Here is a 22,083-nt window from a genome sequence, read left to right on the forward strand (position 1 = left end):
TCTACTGAAAATACAAAATTAGCCCGGTGTGGTGGCACATGCTTGTAATCCTGGCTACTCGGGAGGCTGAGGCAGGAGAATCGCTTGAACCCCGGAGGCAGAGGTTGCGGTGAGCCAAGATTGTGCCACTACACGCCAGTCTGGGCAACAAGAGCGAGACTCCGTCTCTAAAAAATAAAAAATAAAAATAGTAAGAGTTATTTTAAGAATTTGCTAATAACTGATTTTTGAAGTGTCCAAAGTATAGAAAAGCTCTTTTGATAAAACTTTTTCAAAATAAGACTGTTTCTATTTCAGTGTGAGTTGTATTTTCTGTACATGATCATGACATCCACCAGTTGTTCACAATAATTGAGCATTAAGCTGTCATTTCCTAAATTTTCCTATTTTTTTTTTTTTTGTTTATGGCCTAAAATTTTCCTATTTTTTTTTTTTTGTTTGTTTGTTTATGGGGGTTTTTTGGGGGTAGATTAGCTATTATTTTTTAATGAAATGTGTCATTAAAACAACTGTATGTATAAGTATGGTTTAAAACAAAGATAGGCAAACTTTTTCTATAAAGCGTCAGATATTAAATATTTCAGGCTTTGCAGACCATAAGCTCTCGATTGTAAATACTCAGTTCTACTGTTGTAGAGTGAAAGCAGCCATAGGCAGTACAAAATGGATGGGGTAAACACAATATATGTTGCTGTGTTCCAGTAAAAACTTTACTTTTTTTTTTGGAGACAGGGTCTTGCCTTGTCACCCAGGCTGGAGTACTGGGGCGTGATCGTAGTTCACTGCAGCCTTGACTTCCTGGGCTCAAGTGATCCTCCTGCCCCAGCCTCCTGAGTAGCCAAGACCATAGGTGCATGCCGCCATGCTTGGCTAATTTTTTATTTTTTGTAAAAGATGGGGTCTCACTATGATGCATGCCCAGGCTGGTCTTGAACTCAAGCGATCCTTCTGTCTCAGCCTCCCAAAGTGTTGGGATTATAGGCATGTGCCACTGTGCCCGGCCAGTAGAACTTTCTTCATAGAAACATGTGGAGGCTAGATTTGGCCTATGGGTCACAATTTGCCACTCGCTGGTTTAGGGAATTGTACTAAGACAAAACTTGCATAACTAGCTCCCAGCTTAAGAAATCATGTGAGTTTAAAAAATTCTGCGTTCCTCCTTTTTGTTGTATCTATACAGAAGAGAATCCTTTGGAGATAAAAGAAAAACCAGAAGAAGCAGATCATGAAGCTGAGGAAAGAGAGACTGAGACTGACCAGAACGAAAGTCAGAGTCCACAGGAGCCCGAGGAAGGCCCCAGTGAAGATGACAAGGCCAAAGGGGAGGAGGAAATGGACACAGGAGCTGATGACCAAGATGGAGATGCTGCTCAGCATCCTGAAGAACACTCCGAGGAGCAGCAGCAGTCTCTGGAGGAAAAAGACGAGGAAAAAGACAAGGATGCTGACGAAGAAGGTGGAGAGAATGGCCCTGCTGACCAAGGTTTCCAGCCCCAGGTATCGTGGGATGTCTGGCTTTTTTCATTAAAAATAATGAGGAGGAGGAGAAGTCACCTTATTCCCCTTAGAATCCCTTTTAGGATACTCCTCCATCAACATGTGGCACTTCCAAGGAGTTATAGGTTTCTGTTTTAAGACCCTCACTGAGGAGTGGGGAAGCCTGCTTGTTGCAGGGTCTCCCACCTTATGCTGTTCCCCTAGAGCATTTAATGCTGTGTTTGATTTCTCTGCAGAAGCAGGAAGAAGAACGGGAGGACTCTGATACAGAGGAGCAGGTGCCAGAGGTTTTGGAGAGGAAGGAGCATGCCTCCTGTGGGCAGACTGGTGTGGAGAACATGCAAAGCACACAGGCCATGGAGCTGGCTGGGGCCGCACCTGAGAAGGAGCAGGGGAAAGAGGTGATCAATGGTTTCACTGCAGCTGCCGGCTGCCTCTTAGTAGGATCTCTTCTCCCTGTCTGACATCACATTCTGTGTACCATTAGTTGGTTTATGTGTCGTTATTTTGTTGTTTGTTTTGTTGTTGACATCTAACAGATTACATCTCATTCTTTAAGCAACGTGTGACTGAACAATTATTTTTTTAAAGACAGAGATACCTTCTGAAAAATGCCTCATTTGGCAATTTTGTCATTGTGCAAACACCATAGAGTGTACTTACACGAACCTCGATGGTAAAGCCAGTTGCCCCTAGGCTGCAAACCCGTACAGTGTGTTACTCTACTGAATACTGCAGGCAGTTGTAACACAATGTAAGTATTTGTGAATCTAAACATGGAAAAGATATAGTGAAAGTGTCTTATCTTATGGGACCACCAGTGTACATGCAGTCTTTCCTTGACTGAAACGTTGTTGTGTGGGGCATGACTGATACTTATTTTTATATGCCTCCCAGGACAAACCCCGGAATATCGGGTGTGTTTAAGTGGTGTGCATAATAAGAAAAAGTTGTTAGACTGATAGCTCTAGATGGGAGAATCAGGTTCATGTTGTTTTTCAGAAAGCTCTCCAGGAAGCAAACGGAATTTAGACTTCAGGCAATGTGTACCTTTAACGGTGTTTTTCTTTTCCTTGCTTATCATCAGGTTTCTAAATGTTTAATTTAAAAAGCAAATAACTTTTTCATTCTTGGATCTAGTGGTGATGTGTTCTGATACAGCCACAATTCAGTTTGCTGGGTGCTATGGAAAGAACATGGAATGTCAACACAGGACCTGCTGGTTACGGTGGTGATTCTGGACAACTTTTAGTCTTTTTGAGTCCTAGTTCTTACTGACAATAACAACCATTTATATTGCTTATACCCTATGACTACTACACAGCCACCACCACAGTTATTCATTGAGCACCCATTAGGTGCTAAGCATTTTCATTACTTCAGCAAGTCCTCACTATGTCCCCATGAGACAGATGATATTGTACTATTTTCTTCATTGTATATTTGAGAAAAATAAACCTCAGTAAAGTTAAATGACAACCTCAAGTGTACCTAGCTGGTTGATGATGAAGCCTGGTTTCTATTTGAGGTCTGTCCTGCCTTTGGAGTGAGACATAATACTCCTGCAAAGAACTAAGCAGCCTTACAAAGCCCCCTGAGAGGGTAACGTAAGGTCTGTACCTAGACACTCCAGTTTCTGCCTGTAGGCCAGGCCTTAGTTACGATGAGTTCCAGAGCTGGCAGGTAGGCAGGAGTGATTATATGACTGAGAATAAAGAATAGCAGTGAGAGAAGTTGTATTCAATGCAGCACAGTAACCAGGGACTTGTAATAGCTTCTTTCACCTCATTCTTTTATGGCTTGGATTTCCTAGGAACACGGAAGTGGAGTTGCAGATGCAAACCAGGCAGAAGGCCATGAATCGAATTTCATTGCCCAGTTGACTTCCCAGAAGCACACCAGGAAAAACACACAGGTTTCTATCACTCCTTAGCTAAACTTAGGTGAAGGCAGCATGTAGAAAAAGATGTTCCAAATATAGTGCTTTAAAAAAAAAAAAAAAAGCTATACTCCTGCTTTTGCCATCCCATCAGATATGATAGTAGCCTTGGTGAGCGGACCAGGACCATGGGGTTTACCCAGTGGGATCCCGTCACTGGGCTTCTTCCCCGCCTGTGTCTCTCCCCAACCCCTGATTCCGGCCATGAAGTCTTAAGAGCCAAGTGCTGTGTGCTGCTGCCGCCCAGCACCAACCGTCTCACTCTTTTCATTGTCCATAGGCTTTTGCTTTTTTAAGAGTAAGTGTTTTAAGTAGGGTATAATTTATGCACATGATGCAAAATTAGTGTAAAAAACCAATCCCCTAAAAAGCCTATATCCTATTCCTGTCCCCAAGGGACCCTCCTCAGAGCAAATTGGTATTACCAATTCTTTCTTTGTTCAGAGATACTTTCTGCATATATGGATGTGTGAAAGTGTGTTTCTTTGCCTTCATTTTAGATATCATGAAGATTGTTCTATATAAGTATATACAGTTCCTATTCTTTTTAATAGCTATATTGAATTCCATTCTTGTATGGCCACACCTGATTTACTTATCCTGTCCCCTATAGATGGATATTATGTTTATTTTGAGTCCTTTTGTCATGACAGGCAAGGCTCTGATGAATATCTTTGTATTTCTCACAGAGTTTTAAGAGGAAACCTGGGCAGGCTGACAATGAACGTTCCATGGGTGATCACAATGAGCGTGTGCACAAGAGGCTGAGGACTGTGGATACGGACAGCCATGCCGAGCAGGGGCCAGCTCAGCAGCCCCAGGCCCAGGTGGAGGATGCAGATGCATTTGAGCACATTAAACAAGGCAGCGACGCATACGATGCACAGACCTATGGTATGGTCCTGGGAAAACTGCTGCCTTTGTCCACTGAGCTCTCTGTAAGAGCTTGTGCTGTGTGACTGTGCTTGGCAGCTAATAGTACACATTTGTATCAGGGGAGAAAAAAATGGCTTTGTAAACATAAGAAATGTGCAGAAATACAGTTTATGTTTGGTACAAAGGGATCTGTAACCAAGTGAAGATGATTAAGATTTCTTGGTTTAGTATAAACCCTTTAAATATCCTTAAATATAATAGTCAAAAATAACAGTTGGCCACATCTAAACCCTGATATCAGGGTTTCTTAGTACTGGACATTTCTTTCTTCTTAGTCAATGTATTGAGCTTTTGCTTGGTGCCAAAAAACTTTTCTGAGCCTTTGCTGCATGATCACAAACTTCCTCAAATAATCCTGTGAGCTAGAGCATCTCTGTTGTATAGGTAAGGACACTGAGGCCAAGTGGTTTAAGAACTCACCCAAGATTACAATGCTGGGATTCCTGTTCCCATGTTTGTCTTCCTGTGCCTTGTTTTCTACTACTTTTTATTATTTTTAATTGACCTATAATAATGATACATATTTGTGGGGTACAGTGTGATGTTTTGATACATGTATACAGTGTTTAATGATCAAGTCAAGATAATTAGCATATCTACCACCTCAAACATTTATCATTTCTTTGTGTGGGAACATTCAGATCTGCTCTTCTAGTCATTTGAAAATATATAATAAATTATTGTTAGAGTCACCCTGTAGCCCAGTTAAACACCCTATTTTTGTGGTCACATGTATAGTTACACTATAGCCTCATAATTTCTGTAGGAGGTAGGAAACAGGCAGTTCATTATGTCAGTAGGTCAATAGGAAATCTTGGGCACAGACAAGTCTCCAAGCCGCATAGCTGGTCAGTGGCACGACTTGCATCAGTAGCATTTTGGAAGCTAGGATGACAGAAACTATACCCACTTATCATTATTTTGTTCTGCAAAGAACTAGGATTTTTATGTGTGGGTGCATGCTTTGTTGACAGATGTGGCCAGCAAAGAACAGCAACAGTCTGCAAAAGACTCTGGCAGGGATCAGGAAGAGGAGGAGATAGAGGACACCCTCATGGACACAGAGGAGCAAGAGGAGTTCAAAGCAGTAGACGTGGAGCAGCTGAAGCCAGAGGAAATCAAGTTGAGCACCACAGCACCCTTGGGTGAGTCCTGCTAGTGAGCAAATCCTTCCCAGGCTCTCTGACTTGAAGTAGTCAGTTCTCTCTCACTGTAGTCTGGTGTTCAGTTCCATGTCCTAATCCATGGCTTAGATGAATAATTTGCCTATAATAATTTCACTATATTGTTTGGGACCAGAAAACGAAAATATGGACGGGGTGGGTGTTGCAGGACACCATCCTTCAAGGAGTCCCCTGAAACTTGAATTTCTGGCAAAATCTCTTTAGTTTTTAAAAAATATGTAGAAGAAACCAGAATAGTATACTTACTACAGCTATGATGAGAAGGTATATTATTAGAGAAATGATATTTTCAATTATAGAAAAGTATATGCTATTAGCATAAAATGCAGTAAAATATTAAAAGAAATAGAATGAGGAGTTTCCCTTTTATAGCTAATCAAGTTCTATTACTTGGCAAAAAAATAACTTTATCAGCAATTGAATAAATGCAAATTCAAAAGAACTTGCCAAATTCGAATCCTGTCCTCTCAGGAGTGTTAGAACTGTTACAACGTTTGACTGCCCTATGTGACAATCCAGGCTTTGCCTCTCACCTCACAAGTTGAAGCAAATTATTCATCTTTGCTTTGCCTCAGTTTCCTCATCTGTAAAATGGAATTGTGGCTTTTAGTTTTTATTTCTATCAAAGTTTTACATGGATGTAGTTTCAGAAATCATACAGTTTTAAAAGGCTTCTTAGGACAACCCAAAATTTCCCCTATTTCCCTTTCCCAGAATGTCTGCCTTCAGCATCAGGTGAGGAGGAGAGGAGTTTAGGGATTAAGGACTGGCAATGAGTGTCTCAGAAAGAAACCTCTGAAATCAACATGTGGAAATGTGTTGGAGAGTGAATGAATGAAGTTTGATTAATTGTCAGGAATAACGGGCAATAACAAAGGCTTGGTCAGTCATCAGGCTAGTATTATGATAAGTAAAATTATGTCCTTAAATGAAAACAGGCTTTGATGAGATGGAAGTGGAGATTCAAACTGTTAAAACAGAGGAAGACCAAGACCGCAGAACAGACAGAGCCCATAAGGAGACAGAAAATGAGAAACCAGAAAGAAGCCGAGAGTCTACCATTCATACAGCTCATCAGTTCCTCATGGACACAATCTTCCAGGTAGTAAAACTCACAAATTACTGCATTGTGTTAATAAATTAACAGAATAACATTTTAAATTAGTTTTAAATCTTTGTCTTTAGAACTTTATGGAACATCTGGTTGTTGAGGGGTTTCGTGTTCTTATTCAAAATTTTTAGGAATACTATTGGTATGATAGGTGCTCTTCAAGCACATGATACTGTTCCAACAGTTAATCACAGGGTCACAGTGCCCTGACCTGTCTGTGATGGTGGGTCTGGTCCTTGGCCTCTGGGACTCACATCCCACTTTTCTGACCATCCTTGTGTAAGGAACCTTCAGGACAATTAAGTTTGTGATGGTTAAGTAAAAAATCTTTGGCTTAGTGCCTTTATTTATGAAGAGCTATTTAATTAAGTTCTTGAGCTAAGAGTCTGACTTATTTGATTAATCAGATAACATTTTCATTATTGATGACTTAAAGGTGTTTGGGTTTTGTTTTGCTAGAGTGGCTTTATAAATGTTTAAAGTTTTCTTTATCCATATTGTCTAAGAGGGAAGTAGAATGCTTGTCTGGCATCTTCTCATTGTGCCACTGTATTTGCTGAATTAAGTTTTGAATCTCAGGAGCATTTGACTGTACTTTGAGTTCATACTGTAGGGTGGAAGGCAGCCAGTGATACTAAGTTGGCAATTCCAACCTGGGCCACCTCTTATCTATGGCTTTTTCTTCTTAGCCCTTTTTAAAAGATGCCAATGAGCTAAGACAGGAGCTGGAGAGACAGCTGGAAATGTGGCAGCCACGTGAATCTGGAAATCCAGAAGAAGTAAGTCACTGTTTTTTTCGTAAAATATCTCAACTTTTTTTGTTTAACACATAGCAAACTTAATAGGTTCTTAGCAATTACCTTAGTAAAAAGGACCAGGCATATGGAGAATATAATTATAATCCTAAAGCCTACATCTGTCCATCAGTTTTTGCCTGCTTTGCTGCTAGATCTGTAGCTTAATTAAAACAGAAATTGGTGTGCTTAATTCCTTTAATTTCTGTTGCTGGCTCTGTAATGGATGTAATAGTTGTGACAGAGGTTGAAAAACTGTGTAAGAGTCTATGCTGTGCCATCCTGAGAAGAGGCCAGCTAGATCATTGCTGGCTGACTTAACGTGGTAGTGTGGATTAACCAGCAGTTTTATTTTTATTTATTTTTATTTTATTATTATTTTTTGAGATGGAGTCTCGCTCTGTTACCCAGGCTGGAGTGCGGTGGTATGATCTCGGCTCACTGCAATCTCCAGCTCCTGGGTTCAAGTGATTCTCCTGCCTCAGCCTACCAAGTAGCTGGGACTATAGGTGCATGCCACCATGTCCAGCTAATTTTTATATTTTTTTAGTAGAGATGGGGTTTCACCATGTTAGCCAGGCTGGTCTTGAACTCCTGACCTCGTGATCTGCCCGCTTTGGCCTCCCAAAATGCTCTGGTTACAGGCGTGAGCCATCGTGCCCGGCCTGCAGTTTTATTTTAAATGATTTTTCATCCTAAATTTACTGTATTATGTACACATTTCACTTTTATATCTATTGTCATAATCACTCTCACCACCTATGTGTATTGAGTGCTCTGCCATAGTTGGTAGAAAAATCATGGGGCTTTGTGTTGAGCGTATTGCTGGAGGGATTTGTACTTGGCATTTTTACTTTTTTTTTTTTTTTTTTCTGTGAGACGGAGTCTTGCTCTGTCGCCCAGGCTGGAGTGCAGTGGCGCGATCTCGGCTCACTGCGACCTCTGCCTCCCAGGTTCATGCAATTCTCATGCCTCGGCCTCCACAGTAGCTGGGGTTACAGGCACTTGCTACCAGGCCGGCTAATTTTTTTTGTATTTTAGTAGAGATGGGGTTTCACCATGTTGGCCAGGCTGGTCTCAAATTTCAGGTGATCCACCTGCCTTGGTCTCCCAAAGTGCTGAGATTACCTGCGTGAACCACCATACCCCACCCACTTTTACTTTTGAAACATGACTGAGAATCCACCAATAAGTAGCTGGATCTGCTGGTGCCAAAATTACCCATTCACATCTCCCTCCCCATATGAAGGGTACACGTTTTACTCTTTGTAGGTGACGTAAGGCATTGATTTGGTCATGAATTCCAATAATTAACTGCCTTGTTTCATTCTTTCTCACTTAGAAGTGTGGGTTGAATGAGAGGCTTTTTTCTTTTTTCTTTTTTTTTTTTTAATTTTTAATTTTTTATTTTTTTGAGACAGAGTCTCACTCTGTCACCCAGGCTGGAGTGCTGTGGCGTGATCTTGACACACTGCAAGCTCTGCCTCCTGGATTCAAGCGATTCTCCTGCCTCAGCCTCCCAAGTAGCTGAGATTACAGGTGCCCACCCCCATGCCCAGCTAATTTTTTGTATTTTTAGTAAAGACAGGGTTTCACCATGTTGGCCAGGCTAGTCTCGAACTCCTGGCCTCAAGTGATCCACCCACCTTGGCCTCCCAAAGTGCTGGGATTACCAGGCATTAGCCACCGCCTCCAGCTGGAAAGAGAGACATTTTTAATCAAGTAAATTACATGGTAGCTTGCTGGGAGAAGATTTAAAGTGCTTCTGTTGAGAAAGTTCATGCAGGTCATTTTTTATCACTTTGCTTAAGGCGTGCATCTTGCTAGAAGACTTGGTTGGCTCTGACATTCTGAGAGTAACTTACATTTTGTTGTTGTCACAGGAGAAGGTTGCCGCTGAGATGTGGCAGAGTTACCTGATCCTAACAGCACCTCTTTCACAACGGTTATGTGAAGAGCTTCGTCTCATATTAGAGCCTACCCAGGCAGCCAAGCTGAAGTAAGTCTTTCCCTCTGGAAGGCCTCACAGTGCTCTGAGAACATGGCAGCTTCATGATTCTGTTGAACTCAGCAGCTAACCATTCATAGTGCCAGCTTCTAGGTTGCCTCTTCTGCTGTACGGGCACCAGTATGCTGTTCCTTACCCTGTTTTCCTATTATTATCTCGCACAAAAGTTTCTGGGTGTCTGCATTGATCACCTTGTTACATGTTGAGTTATTCACTTGCTACAGGAGTTAACTCATCTAGATCTTTTCAAAGATGTCTAAAATCATTCATATTTAGTGTATTTTTTCTTAATTTTTAAAAATGTGTCTGGAAGGACCTAATTATTATTGCCACATACATGTCCAATTTTTCTGGCTAGAGGTCAAGAAGATCCTGCACTTAGTCCTCAATTGACAGAAACACTTCTATGTACCAGGTTCCTAGTTACTTGGTATTGGTTTTAAGGTATTATTAATGTGATTTTTGTCCTTAATAAAAGTTGTTAACTAATTTTTGCCCCTGTTTGAATAAATAGAGGAGACTATCGAACTGGGAAACGACTGAACATACGGAAAGTCATTCCATACATTGCTAGTCAATTTCGGAAAGACAAGATTTGGCTTCGAAGGACCAAGCCCAGTAAACGCCAGTATCAGATTTGTTTGGCTATCGATGACTCTTCTAGTATGGTAGACAACCATACCAAGCAGGTAAGGAAGAGAAATGTAGTGGCGGTTTGATAGGAAATTAACATCAAACCATGTTCCTTGGGCCACCAAAATGGATTTTGAAATACCTGTTAGGCCTATTTTGAGAATGTGATAACCATCTTTGATAAGACCTAAGATTTAAAGAGTTCAAAAGGGCAGTTTTAGGATGTCTCAGATGTGTTAGTTTCTTACTGTTGTAGGTCTTTTAAGTTGTTTTGTTTCTTGCCCCTGCTGTTTGTTCTTAACTGTCTAGTTGCAGAATAAGTAAACCTGATAGTGCTTATTTTGCAGAAAATGCAACAATGTACTGTTAAAAAAAAAAGTTTTCAGATATTACTGCATAGTCTTAAACAGTTTAAGTATGTATCTAGGATACATTTCTTTTATGTCTGAAATTATCCAGAGTTACTGTTCTGTCAGTGCTAATATTAAGTTTAGGAGCCTGAATAGAAAACTTATACCACCACTGCAGATGCCAAAGAGTGTTTGTTTTGGGCAGTGATGCATGGGCTAATGAGCAACCTAAAATTTGTATGTTTTGCTGGAAAAAGTTAGTGTAGCCTCTGAACTTGGGTTCGTATCCCAGCTCCATTTATTAACACATGACTTTGGGCAACTTATTTTTATGTATCAGTTTCATCTTCTGAAAAGAGGAATATATATGTATATATATTTACATATATGTTTTATATATATATTTACAAGCACACACAGAACAGTAATAACCTCATACTTGCAGAATTGTTATGAAGATTAAATAATAGATGTAGAATACTCAGTTTGCTGTTCTTTTGTCATATTGCAAATGGTAATGAAATTTTCTGATACAGTTATACAGTCTGATCTGACTACATATATATAAATGGATTTTAAATTAGTTTTTAAAATTTGTTACCTACAAGAGGTTACTCTTTATGTAGGTCCAAAAAAAAAAAAAAAAAAAGAAAAATTCATGGACCATATTTCTCAAGGTCTTTGGTTTTTGTTTTTGTTTTTTAAGACAGGGTCTTGCTCTCTTGCTTAGGCTGGAGTGCAGTGGCATGATCATAGCTCACCATGGCCTCAACCTTCTGGGCTTAAGCAGTATAGTCCTCCCACCCACTTCAGCCTCCTGAGTAGCTGGGACCATACGTGTGTGTCAATATGCCTGGCTAAATGTTTTTTGTTCTTGTTTTTTTTTTTGAAGACAGGATTTCACTCTGTTGCCCAGGCGGCTCACGGTAGCCTCAACTTTCCTAGGCTCAGGTGATCCTCCTACCTCAGCCTCCAAGTAGCTGGGATCACAGATGTGGGATCTTGCTGTGTTGCCTGGGCTGCTCTTGAACTCCTGGACCTCAATTGAGCCTCCTTCCTTGGCCTCCCAAAGTGCTGGGATTGCAGGTGTGAGCTACCATGCCTGGCCCTCAAGGTCACTTTTTATTCGATGTCTACGGGAGACCATTCCTATCAGTGTAATGGATTCTAGGTTTCATCATTTGTGGTACCAGGCCACCAAAGCCTCAGGGTTTGTTGTGACTAGAATAGCCTTATTGATGTTATTCCTCTACTTGTCAAACAAAAAAAATAATGTTTTCTTTGGGAATCTTGTTGCAAAAAATAGTCAAGAGGCTCTGGTTTAGAGGATATTCTGATTCCTGATGTCATTAACTTTTAATTCACAGCTTGCATTTGAATCTTTGGCTGTGATTGGAAATGCTCTAACCCTCCTGGAAGTGGGTCAGATTGCAGTGTGTAGGTAAGGTTGCTTTGTAATTTCATTGTGAAAACTTTTCACAACCTGTTTGGTTATTTTGGTCACACAGCAAAAAAATAACTCCTGTTGTATTTGGTTTTCCTCCCCCAAGTTTTGGAGAATCTGTAAAGCTGTTACACCCATTTCATGAGCAGTTCAGTGATTACTCTGGGTCCCAGATTCTACGTCTCTGCAAATTCCAACAAAAGAAAACCAAGATTGCTCAGGTAAGAGGATGAAATAAAATGTTTTCTGCACAGTTATTTTTAAACTGGTGTAGGTAGGAGGGAGAACAATTTTTATTTTTGAGACAGGGTCTCGTTCTGTCACCCAGACTAGAGTACAATGGCGCCATCATAGCTCACTATAACTTTGAACTCCCGGGCTCAAGCAGTCCTCCTGCCTCATAGCTAGGACTACCTAGTAGCTAGGACTACAGGCACATGCTACCATGTCTGGCTTTTTTTTTTTTTTTTTTTGTAGGGACAGGGTCTCACTTTGTTGCCCAGGCTGGTCTAAAATTCCTGGGTTCAAGTGATCCTCCCTTCTTGGCCTCCTGAAGTGTTGGGATTACCACCATGCTGGGCTGAGAACCCCCCTCCATCCCATGCAGTATTAGGACAGGGATAGTCCTAAATCTCAGCCTGGGTACCACTGGAATAGAAGCTTCCTTGGCATCCATTATAAAACAAGGTGTGACTTCTTTTTCTCAGTTCCTCAGAGATCACTTGACTTTGCATCATTGGTTTTCTAGCTCCCTACTTACTTTTCTGAGTAGTTTGGAACATTCTGTAAAAACAAACCCATCTCCCATACTCTTATCAGGTGGGCCAAGACCTATTTTTCTCCCTCATTAAGCTTAGAGAAGAAATGATATGAAATAAAGCCAGTGACCTACTCAGGAGGACACAAGTTCAAAACAGAGCATGAGATCATATTTCTCCTGGGTCCTGCTCTGATTCAGTTTGCTTTTTCTAGGCTGCCCTGGACATTTTGTATTTTCTTGCCTTCTGTTTTACTCAGTTTTCTGTTCTTGAAAGACGCTGTTTGGTTTATTTGAGTGACTTATTGATTTCTTATGCCCCAGAGAAGCACTTCTTTTACTTTGGGGTATCTTCCAGAACTCTAGTGGGTTATATGTTAGACAAATGTCTCACCTGTGCTTGAGAAGGCCTGTATCATCTAGGCATGGTGGCTCACACTTGTAATCCCAGCACTTTGGGAGGCTGAGGTGGGAGGACTGCTTGAGGCCAGGGATTCAAAACCAGCCTTGTCAACGTAGATCTCATTTCTACAAAAGATAAAAAACATTATCCGGGTGTGGTGGCACATACCTGTAATCCTGGTTACTTGGTGGCAGGCTGAGGCAGAGCCCAGGAATTGAGGCTGCAGTGAGGTGAGATCGTGTCACTACACTCCAGCCTGGGTGACACAGTGAGATCCTCTCTCAAAAAATAATAAAACAGAATGTCTGTATCCAAGGATCCTCCTTTTTTAACTACATGTGGCCAGAAGGGACAGTTAGTTGATGGTCTATAAACCTGAGGTGGTTATCTGATAATCACTTCAGTGTCAGAAGTATCAGTCTCTCTGACAATGGAAAGAGCATTTACATAGTTTTCCAATTGTCTATTTCTGGTTCCGGTTTAGTTTCTAGAGTCTGTTGCCAGCATGTTTGCAGCCGCTCAGCAGCTCTCACAGAACATCAGTCCAGGTGAGCTGCATCCCTTCCTCTTCCTAAACAAAACACTTTCTTGTACTCTGTATTCCCAAGCTGCTTGCTTCAGCTCAATGCCCCGTCACTGTGTTTTAACAGGTGTACTCCACAGGAAAAGACATAAATCGATGGAGCTGATTTTTACTTATTTATTCATTCAGAAATTTTTTTTGAACCTGTACTCATGAGGCTTATAATCAATGGGGGATCTAGACACTAACTATTTGATAAGAGTTCAGATTTGTGAGAGAAAGGAGCAAGGTGTGTGTAATTAAATATAAAGACTACAGTTGACCCTTGAATACCACAGGTTTGTCTGTACTGCTCAGGTCTATTTACACATGGAGTTTTTCCAACCAAAAGTGGATTGAAAATTCAGCATTTGAGGGATGTGAAACCTGAGTATATGGAGGGCCAACTTTTCATGTATGCAGGTTCTCCAGGGCCATCTCTGGACTTGAATATGTGTGTATTCTGGTATACTGGGGGTGAGGGGTATGTGCTGAAACCAGTCCCCTTCGAATACTGTATTTTAATGACAGAGGAGAGTAGAGAAGGACATAATTTAACAGCCAGCTAATCCAACCACATTTACTTTGGGGGCTTGAAACATGCCATTTCTTTAGTTCTTTCCAAAAATCTCTCAGTGTTCTCAGTGTATCATGCAGAAGCTTCAGATTTTAATGGAAGCAAGTTATTCACACCTCTCAACATTTGCGAAAACAGCCCACCCTCAACTCAAGTACTATATAATCTTTAGCTGGAAACACTATGTAGCAAAAATTTTAAAACATTTTATTCAGTGTTTATGGTTCCTTTCTATTTGGTTTTGTTTAAACAAGTCAAATTTCAAGGGGAAAAAAAATACAGAAATTAGGTACAAGGAATTAACAGAAATCTAAAGGTGATTATATGTGGTGACTGAAATTTGGAAGACACAGTTCCAGATTTCTGATTTGGCTACTTTCTTCTAATGCCCTACTCAGTACTATCATTTTTAAAGTTTATAGCCATAAAACTAGTGTCCTAATTCTCATCTACAGTATGTTGCTCTACAATTGAAGTTGAGCAGAATTTAACATTTCCTGAATCACTATTGAGAAATTCTGCTATACTGACAGAAGCGTACTTAGTATCCCTTATTATGCCTTGTCTCTGACTCAAGCATTCTAAGGGATAGATCTCATCAGAGGTCCCGTAGGTTTGTGCCCAGAATTCATCAGCTTTAGAAGTCTGTTTAGCTTTAATAGTACAGACTAAGCCTACATTAATTTGTCCTACTTTGGGTAGTTGTGAGTTATTAAAAATGGCTGATCATTTTACTCCCTTGCTTCCTCTTATATGGTCTACAGAAATTGCACAACTCCTCCTGGTAGTCTCTGATGGGCGAGGCCTCTTCCTTGAGGGCAAAGAGAGAGTCCTGGCAGCAGTTCAGGCTGCCCGGAATGCGAACATCTTTGTCATCTTTGTTGTATTGGACAATCCCAGTTCACGGGTGAGTGACTACTAAAAGCCACCTTTTCTGGAGATAAAGTGAGGATTCCCTTCAACCTGTTCAATCTGAAATATGGCCTGGATCGCTCAGTCATACTGAGAACTCCCAGCATTCATGATAATTCTGTCAAGTACCATTGTAGGCACTTGTATTTTCTCTGTTAATCTTTGCAATAAGCCAGTGAGGTAGGGATCATTATTCCCACTTTACACTGAAGGAACTGAAACACATAGTGGCTATACGTAATGAGTGGGAGAGCCAAGATTCAGAATGACCATCCTCTGTGGGTCATCATTTCCCTCTATGCAAAAGTCAGTGCAGGTATTGCAGCTTTGATAATGGGTACTGACCACTTTGAAATGGGGATCAGGTGTTTCCACACTGACTTATGTCTTAACAGCCCTCCTCACAGCAGGAAGCATCGATCGTCTTAGTGAAATATGCCTACAGGGCAGTTCTGTTCCAGGGAAGCACTGTCTCTGCGAGTCACATTAAGGCCTTGATAGGAAGGTAAAGATTTAGTGTGAATGATTCCAAGTGGATGGTGGGGAGACACCACTGTAGGGAAAGCAGATTTTCCTATCTGTCCCTTTTCCTTGTTTTCAGTGTCCATCCTCCTGGAAGGGGTACTCAGAAAGATACCTACCTCCTTCTTGGTACAGTTCTGAAAATTCTTTTACTTAGTAATAAAAGCTAGGTTCATATGCAGGAATAAGACACAGCAGATGTAAAAGTTGTTAGCAAAAGAGATCACAGAAGAGCTAGCTAAGGATGCTGGTTTAATCGCTGCCTCCCCATTTCATGATGTCTTTTGTTGACAGGATTCTATCTTGGACATTAAAGTACCGATATTTAAAGGACCTGGAGAGATGCCTGAAATCCGATCCTACATGGAAGAGTTCCCATTCCCATACTATATCATTCTTCGAGATGTAAACGCACTTCCTGAGACACTCAGCGATGCCCTCAGACAGTGGTTTGAGTTGGTGACAGCCTCTGATCACCCATAGAACAGAAAGAGGAGTCCAAAGTGAGACTTAACCATGCTCAGAAGGTCACATTGCTTACCCAGGTGCTCCCTTTTGGACAACTACAAAAAAATTTTATTGTTTTTATTTTATAACGTGATCTTACAGCCTAGAGAACACACTCTGGCTCCTGGCTTTGTCTGGGCTAAGGTTTTTATACCAAACCTGGAAGCAGCAGCAGGTGCCTGAACTTGTAACTAGAGAAGAGTTATCCTTCTTCCCTCCCTTGGAAGCCCTGACCTGGATGGAGGTCATACCCCACTGTTGGAGCCCAGCTGCCCGTTTTCTTTTGCAGGGGATCTGGGCACCTGTGCCTTGAGGAGATGCTGCCAGGAGCATGGGACTCTGACAGTCCTTTGTATAAAGGACTAAAGGGAGCTGCCCTTTTGACCCTGCTCTAAGCTCTGCCTTGCCAAGCCCACAGTGTGTACCCAAAAGCTGTCAAGTGGCCGAGACAGCTGCAGTTTCTGGAGAGTATGAGGTTGTATTTTCTTATTGTGAAAGGAACTACCTTCTCTTAGAGGGTAGGAAGAATGTGGTGTGTGTGTGTTCTCATAAAGCAACCAGACATTATAGGAGCCCAAGTCATCCATAAAAACGATCCTTGGGCTGTGTAAAAACGAAGTGGCTTTTCAGTATCCTCTTTCACACTTGCTGCTTCGGGAGACTATGCAATGATGGGAAGGTGACCGCCCCTTTATTTCACTCAGTGCCATGGTCCCTGTTGTTGTAGTAATTTATTTGTTTAGTTCATATTTTTTCTTAACGATTAAGGGGAAGAGTCATTCCTCACACTGCTTTCAAGCTGGACTGAGCCAGTCTCATTATGGGAAAGAAATGCCGTGTCCAGAACTCAGCAGCTCCAGTCAAAAGAAACTGATTTTTAGGCAGTTTTTTCTTGGCCAGAAAGCAGTGCTTGAATACTTGAAACTGTGTGCTCTGTTCTACTTAATGTTCTGTCAGAATGTTCTTTTGTAGGCAATATGTCATGATGTAATCATCTATCTCCTTGTCTGTTTCCAAGTTACACTGTGAAGTCTGCCACCCTTTTGAGGTGGTCATCAAAGACACAGATTCCCTATTGTTTAACCAAGTGTCCCAAAGCATGGACCTGAAGTTATATCATTATTTTTTATTCTAAAAAGCTATGCAGCTTATATTCTGAAAACTATTAAAACATATACCACTGTTTATGTAATTTGTGACTATTCTTAATGGAAGATGACAGGATTATAAAAGGTACGCTAGGGGACTGATCTTCTCTGCTGGATCAGTCAGCTGTTACTAGTTTATGCTGTGCTAACATGACCCTCCAACTTCAATGTTGCTTTTACTACAAGGGTTGATTTATTATTTGCATTTATGTCCATGGTAGGCTGAGCTATAATATACTGGGTTTGCAGCAGAATGAAAAGGGTGAGTTGGTGGAGCCTTGTAAGGAGGCTTCTAAAAATTCTCCTCCATAAATGATGTTGCATCCATTCACATTTCATTGGCTAAAGCTCCCTATAGGGCAGGCAGTTTACTCTTCCAGTAGGGTTGAGTCTGGGAGGGAAGGATACCAATATTATGACAGTGCTGCAATCTATTATATCTGCCTTTGGAAGCTCCATCTTAGACCTCCCAAACTGGTGTGCCCAGAGTGATTCTCTTGGCCCTGGGTTAGCTCATGAGATCACGGACAGTAGGAATTCCAGGAAGCAGGAAACCAAGAGTGCCATTTTCAACTTGTGCTGCCAACAGGGCTTGCAGGAGTAGTGATACATTAATCTGCCATGTTGATAGTTAACACTTGTGCCATCCTGCCCATCCCCCCAACCCCCAGGCCTTGGCCAAGTAAGTAACTTCTGATATCTAAGCAATGGACAGCAGAACACCAAAGTCCTCCACGCTGTCTTAAAAATCTCACTTTGGGGCTGGGTGCGGTGGCTCACGCCTGTAATCCCAGCACTTTGGGAGGCCGAGGTGGGTGGATCATTTGAGGTTAGGAGTTTGAGACCAGCCTGGCCAATATGGTAGAAACCCCATCTCTACTAGAAATACAAAAAATTAGCTGGGCATGGTGACGCGCACCTGTAATCCCATGCTACTCGGGAGGCTGAGGCAGGAGAACTGCTTGAACCAGGAGGCGGAGGTTGCAGTGAACTGAGATGGTGCCACTGCACTCCAGCCTGGGCGACAGAGCAAGACAACAACAACAACAACATCTCACTTTGGACAACTTCACCACTCCCATGGCCTCCACCATCACTGAAGCAAAAGGACTGTAAAATTCTCCATTCGGGGGTCCAGGAAGTGTACTCTTTGGTATTCTCAATTATATTCAGACATCTGCTGGGGCTGTACTTAGGCAACAGACTCTTCAAATGCATTACATCCAAAATGTCACTCTGTTCTAATTCCCCTATCCCAAACCCATTCCTTCAACATTCCCCATCTGGGATGACCACTCCAACAGCTGCCCTGTTTACAAACTTGGGACTTAACCTATACATCTGCTTTACTTCCTTCTCCATCTCTATCCATACCCCAATCAAATTAATCATCTTGTCCAGTCAGGCTTCTGGACATCCTATCCTATCCCATCCCTCCCCCTCCCTCCACTCCACTGTGACTGGGGCTCTTTTCATCTCCAGCAGGGACTACTTCAGTGGTATCCTGACCAGTAACTTCTCTTTGCTTGCTTCACTTCATTGCTATTCACAACATCCAAGATCTTTCTAAAAGTTCTCTAGCTGAAAATCCCTTCAAAGCTCTCCCTTGTGAAGAGGGTAACATTCAAGCTTCTTCATGTGACCTATGAGGCTCTTGCTTGACTCTCCTGTCCCTTCTCTCCCAGCATCCCTGCCAGTGTTTCCATGTGTTGTCTGGAATCCTCTTAGTGATTCTGCGTTTCTGCCAAATACCTATCTCAGACAAGCCTTCCAGGAAGAGTAATTTCCCACAGTATGAACCGCAACATTATTTGTTAGCACTATATTGAACGTAGAGGTTTTTCTGTCCAAAGCACGAGTCTTTGAGCAAGGAGCGTATATGACTTATAACATTACCAGTGTCTAGCATGAGTGAGTCTTTTTTTTTTTGAAACAGAGCTTTGCTCTTGTTGCCCAGGCTGGAGTGCAATGGCGTAATCTCGGCTCACTGCAACCCCCATCTCCCAGGTTCAAGCGATTCGCCTGCCTCAGCCTCCCAAGTAGCTGGGACCACAGGCGTGCGCCACCAGGCCTGGCTAATTTTTTGTATTTTAGTAGAGACGAGGTTTCACCATGTTGGTCAGGCTGGTCTTGAACTCTTGACCTCCGGTGATCCACCCACCTTGGTATCCCAAAGTGTTGGGATTATAGGCGTGAGTCACCACGCCCGGCCTGAGTGTTTCTTGATGGGAAGAAGAAATAATGTAAAAGTGTCTTCTCACATATTAATGAATAGATTCAACACTATTTCAAAATTCCAATCAAGATCACAAGATGATTTGGAGGGAAATGATACAAAAGGTTATGGAGAACAGTACTAATGAATTTTTTACAAGAAACTAAAGTCCTGCCAAATAATAACATACATATAAAACAAAAATTAAAAACCCTAAGATGAAACAATTCTGGACAGATTACTCAGACACTAAAATAATTTATCATACAGTCAAAAAGGCATCCATTACATAAAGCCCCGAAAAAGGAATAAGTTATGTAATAAATGATATTGATACAGCTTAACATCTAGAAAAGAGCGTAGATCCACATGATGCTATAAACCAAAACAAATTCTAGATGGAGTAAATATTTTTAGGCTAACACAGTGAAACCCCGTCTCTACTAAAAAATACAAAAAACTAGCCGGGCGATTTGGCGGGCGCCTGTAGTCCCAGCTACTCGGGAGGCTTAGGCAGGAGAATGGCGTAAACCCAGGAGGCGGAGCTTGCAGTGAGCTGAGATCCGGCCACTGCACTCCAGCCTGGGCGCGAGACTCCGTCTCAAAAAAAAAAAAAAAAAAAATGAAAGATTTTTAAAAATGAATTACAGAGGTCTGAATGGGAAATGAAAAGCCTCAAAAGGCACAAAAATACATGATTGCATAAAGTTTCTGTATGTATAAAGAAATGACAAAAACAAAATATAGAGCCCGTATAAAAGAAAAGTCCTCATTATAAACGGACCCAAGTCATGAACAATTCACAAAATCAGTATAATTTAAAAAGGCAAGGAGTATTTAACTTCACTCCTTTTAAAAAGTTAGTGAACTATTACAGCTAATGTATTAGACAAAATTTGATATATATATTATTGATAATATGGTCATGCAGTTAGCATCATTCATACAATGCCTGGTAAAGTTCAAAAGAACTAATGATTAGAGTTCTTACATATGCCAGGACCTATTCTCAGTACATTAGAGATACACAACTGAAGTAGATGCTATATTTCATTTTACAGGGGAGGTAACAACAGGCCAGGAGAGGGGAAATGGCCAGAACACAGCTAGGAATAGGGAGCCCCAGGATGCCAACAGGCGAGGCAGGCAAGTCCCCAGTAAACTAGTAATTGAATGAACATTTTTAGTTCTATTTTAATTCGATACAACACTACTTGGAAAATTAATATAGCAAAGATTCGCTAACTCCACTTCCAGTGATTTAACCTGAAGGTGTGTGGTGTGTATTGTGGGAAAGATAAAACAGCTATGAGGAAATAAAAGCAAAAGCCTGAGGCTTAGGGATGTTAGGCTCCTCGTTATTAGTGATGAAAGTGCTTAAGACTGCAGTGGAGCAGCCATTCAGAAGCTTTGTTTCAACGGATCATGAAGACCACCGCTCCCAGGAAACGCTTGCGCTACAAAAGAACAGGACGAAAACGAGAGAGAGAAAAAACCAACACAAATTGTAAAAGAAATCAACACTTTCAATTTTAGTATTTTCAACTAGACACATTTTTAAAGGCTCGAAAGAACATTCAAATACGTTTTCACCTCTTTCCCCCAAAAAACCTTTTTTTTTTTTTTCCGAGACAGGGGTCTCGCTCTGTCGCCCAGGCTGGAGTGCAGTGGTGCGATCTTGAACCTCCTGGGTTCAAGCGATTCTCCTGCCTCAGCATCCCGGGGAGCTGGGATTACAGGCACCTTACAGGCCTCTCGAAGGTCTTGGAAATGCAGGCAAGAGCCACCGCGCCCGGCCTCCTTCACTTTCATTTGAACTCTCTTTACCAAGAACTGTGCTAAGTGTCCTACCTTTCTTCCTTCGTTATCACAACGACCCTATGGTGCACTGCTATCCTATTTTACCGACGAGAAAACCGGCCAGCGCAGCCCATAACCGGCTCCTAACCCTAGGGCTCAGTCCCGAAGTCTCCCGCTCAGTCAGAGCGCAACCCCGGCCCGTCTCCTAGGAAACCGGACTCGCCACACCCCTTGGTCGGATTCCACTTCCGCTTCTGCGCGCTGAGGCTCCGGCGGACCTCTGGCTGACATGGCTGCTTCCCGTTTACCCCCAGCGACGCTAACGTTAAAGCAGGTACCGGCGGTTCTCTGCCTTCCAGAGCGGCTTACCTGGGTCTGAGCTTCTGGATTCTCCATCTCTCCCTCCACCCAACGGGGCGGCTTCCGGGGTCCTGACGCGCCGTGCGCGCCCTCTGAGATTGGCCCGATGCCTGCGGGGCGGTGCTTCGCTCCGCTGGGCCTGACGGGAGGCACGGGCGGCTTCCTTGGATTTGGTGCGGTCGCGTGAGACGCGTCAGGTGCTTGATTTGCCTGAGTCCCGGTGCCTCAGCTGCTCAGTGCCTACGGTAAAGACTACTCTCTATTGCACTAAGCTGTGGCAAACGGCAAATGAGATTACCAAAGATTTGAACAACTGTTAATTTAGAAAAAGTGCTGTCGTTGTAATAACAACTTCTAGGAGACTGGCAGCCCTTTTCAGCCCGGTAGTCAGCTCCTGATTTTTTAATGGTTCTTAGGTTTGACA

The 22,083-nt window shown here is 42.0% G+C and overlaps 2 protein-coding genes and 1 long non-coding RNA gene across 6 annotated transcripts in view; 2 read left to right on the forward strand and 1 right to left on the reverse strand.

Moving 5' to 3' along the window:
• Positions 1 to 17,321, forward strand: part of MDN1 (midasin AAA ATPase 1) — a 188,307-nt gene extending 170,986 nt beyond the window's left edge. For all 3 annotated transcript variants that reach the window (XM_030928052.1, XM_030928051.1, XM_030928050.1), the window contains exons 89-102: positions 1,181 to 1,497; positions 1,734 to 1,898; positions 3,311 to 3,412; positions 4,126 to 4,330; positions 5,347 to 5,517; positions 6,495 to 6,658; positions 7,357 to 7,446; positions 9,345 to 9,460; positions 9,984 to 10,158; positions 11,820 to 11,893; positions 12,003 to 12,117; positions 13,541 to 13,604; positions 14,960 to 15,102; positions 15,924 to 17,321. In XM_030928052.1, coding sequence (XP_030783912.1) covers positions 1,181 to 1,497; positions 1,734 to 1,898; positions 3,311 to 3,412; positions 4,126 to 4,330; positions 5,347 to 5,517; positions 6,495 to 6,658; positions 7,357 to 7,446; positions 9,345 to 9,460; positions 9,984 to 10,158; positions 11,820 to 11,893; positions 12,003 to 12,117; positions 13,541 to 13,604; positions 14,960 to 15,102; positions 15,924 to 16,112 — 2,090 coding nt within the window. In that variant the 3' untranslated portion in view covers positions 16,113 to 17,321. The remainder of the gene's footprint in view (positions 1 to 1,180; positions 1,498 to 1,733; positions 1,899 to 3,310; positions 3,413 to 4,125; positions 4,331 to 5,346; positions 5,518 to 6,494; positions 6,659 to 7,356; positions 7,447 to 9,344; positions 9,461 to 9,983; positions 10,159 to 11,819; positions 11,894 to 12,002; positions 12,118 to 13,540; positions 13,605 to 14,959; positions 15,103 to 15,923) is intronic.
• LOC115896786 overlaps positions 1 to 21,741 on the reverse strand; it is a 35,386-nt gene extending 13,645 nt beyond the window's left edge. Inside the window, exons 1-2 of the long non-coding RNA XR_004056654.1 lie at positions 21,669 to 21,741; positions 13,048 to 13,181 (exon numbers count right to left, since the gene is read on the reverse strand). This is a non-coding gene — a long non-coding RNA (uncharacterized LOC115896786). The remainder of the gene's footprint in view (positions 1 to 13,047; positions 13,182 to 21,668) is intronic.
• LYRM2 (LYR motif containing 2) overlaps positions 21,550 to 22,083 on the forward strand; it is a 38,570-nt gene continuing 38,036 nt past the window's right edge. Inside the window, exon 1 of one of the 2 annotated variants that reach the window (XM_010357765.2) lies at positions 21,550 to 21,633. In XM_010357765.2, coding sequence (XP_010356067.1) covers positions 21,589 to 21,633 — 45 coding nt within the window. In that variant the 5' untranslated portion in view covers positions 21,550 to 21,588. The remainder of the gene's footprint in view (positions 21,634 to 22,083) is intronic. The other variant, XR_747357.2, reaches the window with a different exon arrangement.

The sequence above is a fragment of the Rhinopithecus roxellana genome, chromosome 4 (assembly GCF_007565055.1).
Source record: "Rhinopithecus roxellana isolate Shanxi Qingling chromosome 4, ASM756505v1, whole genome shotgun sequence".
Taxonomy (NCBI): domain Eukaryota; kingdom Metazoa; phylum Chordata; class Mammalia; order Primates; family Cercopithecidae; genus Rhinopithecus; species Rhinopithecus roxellana.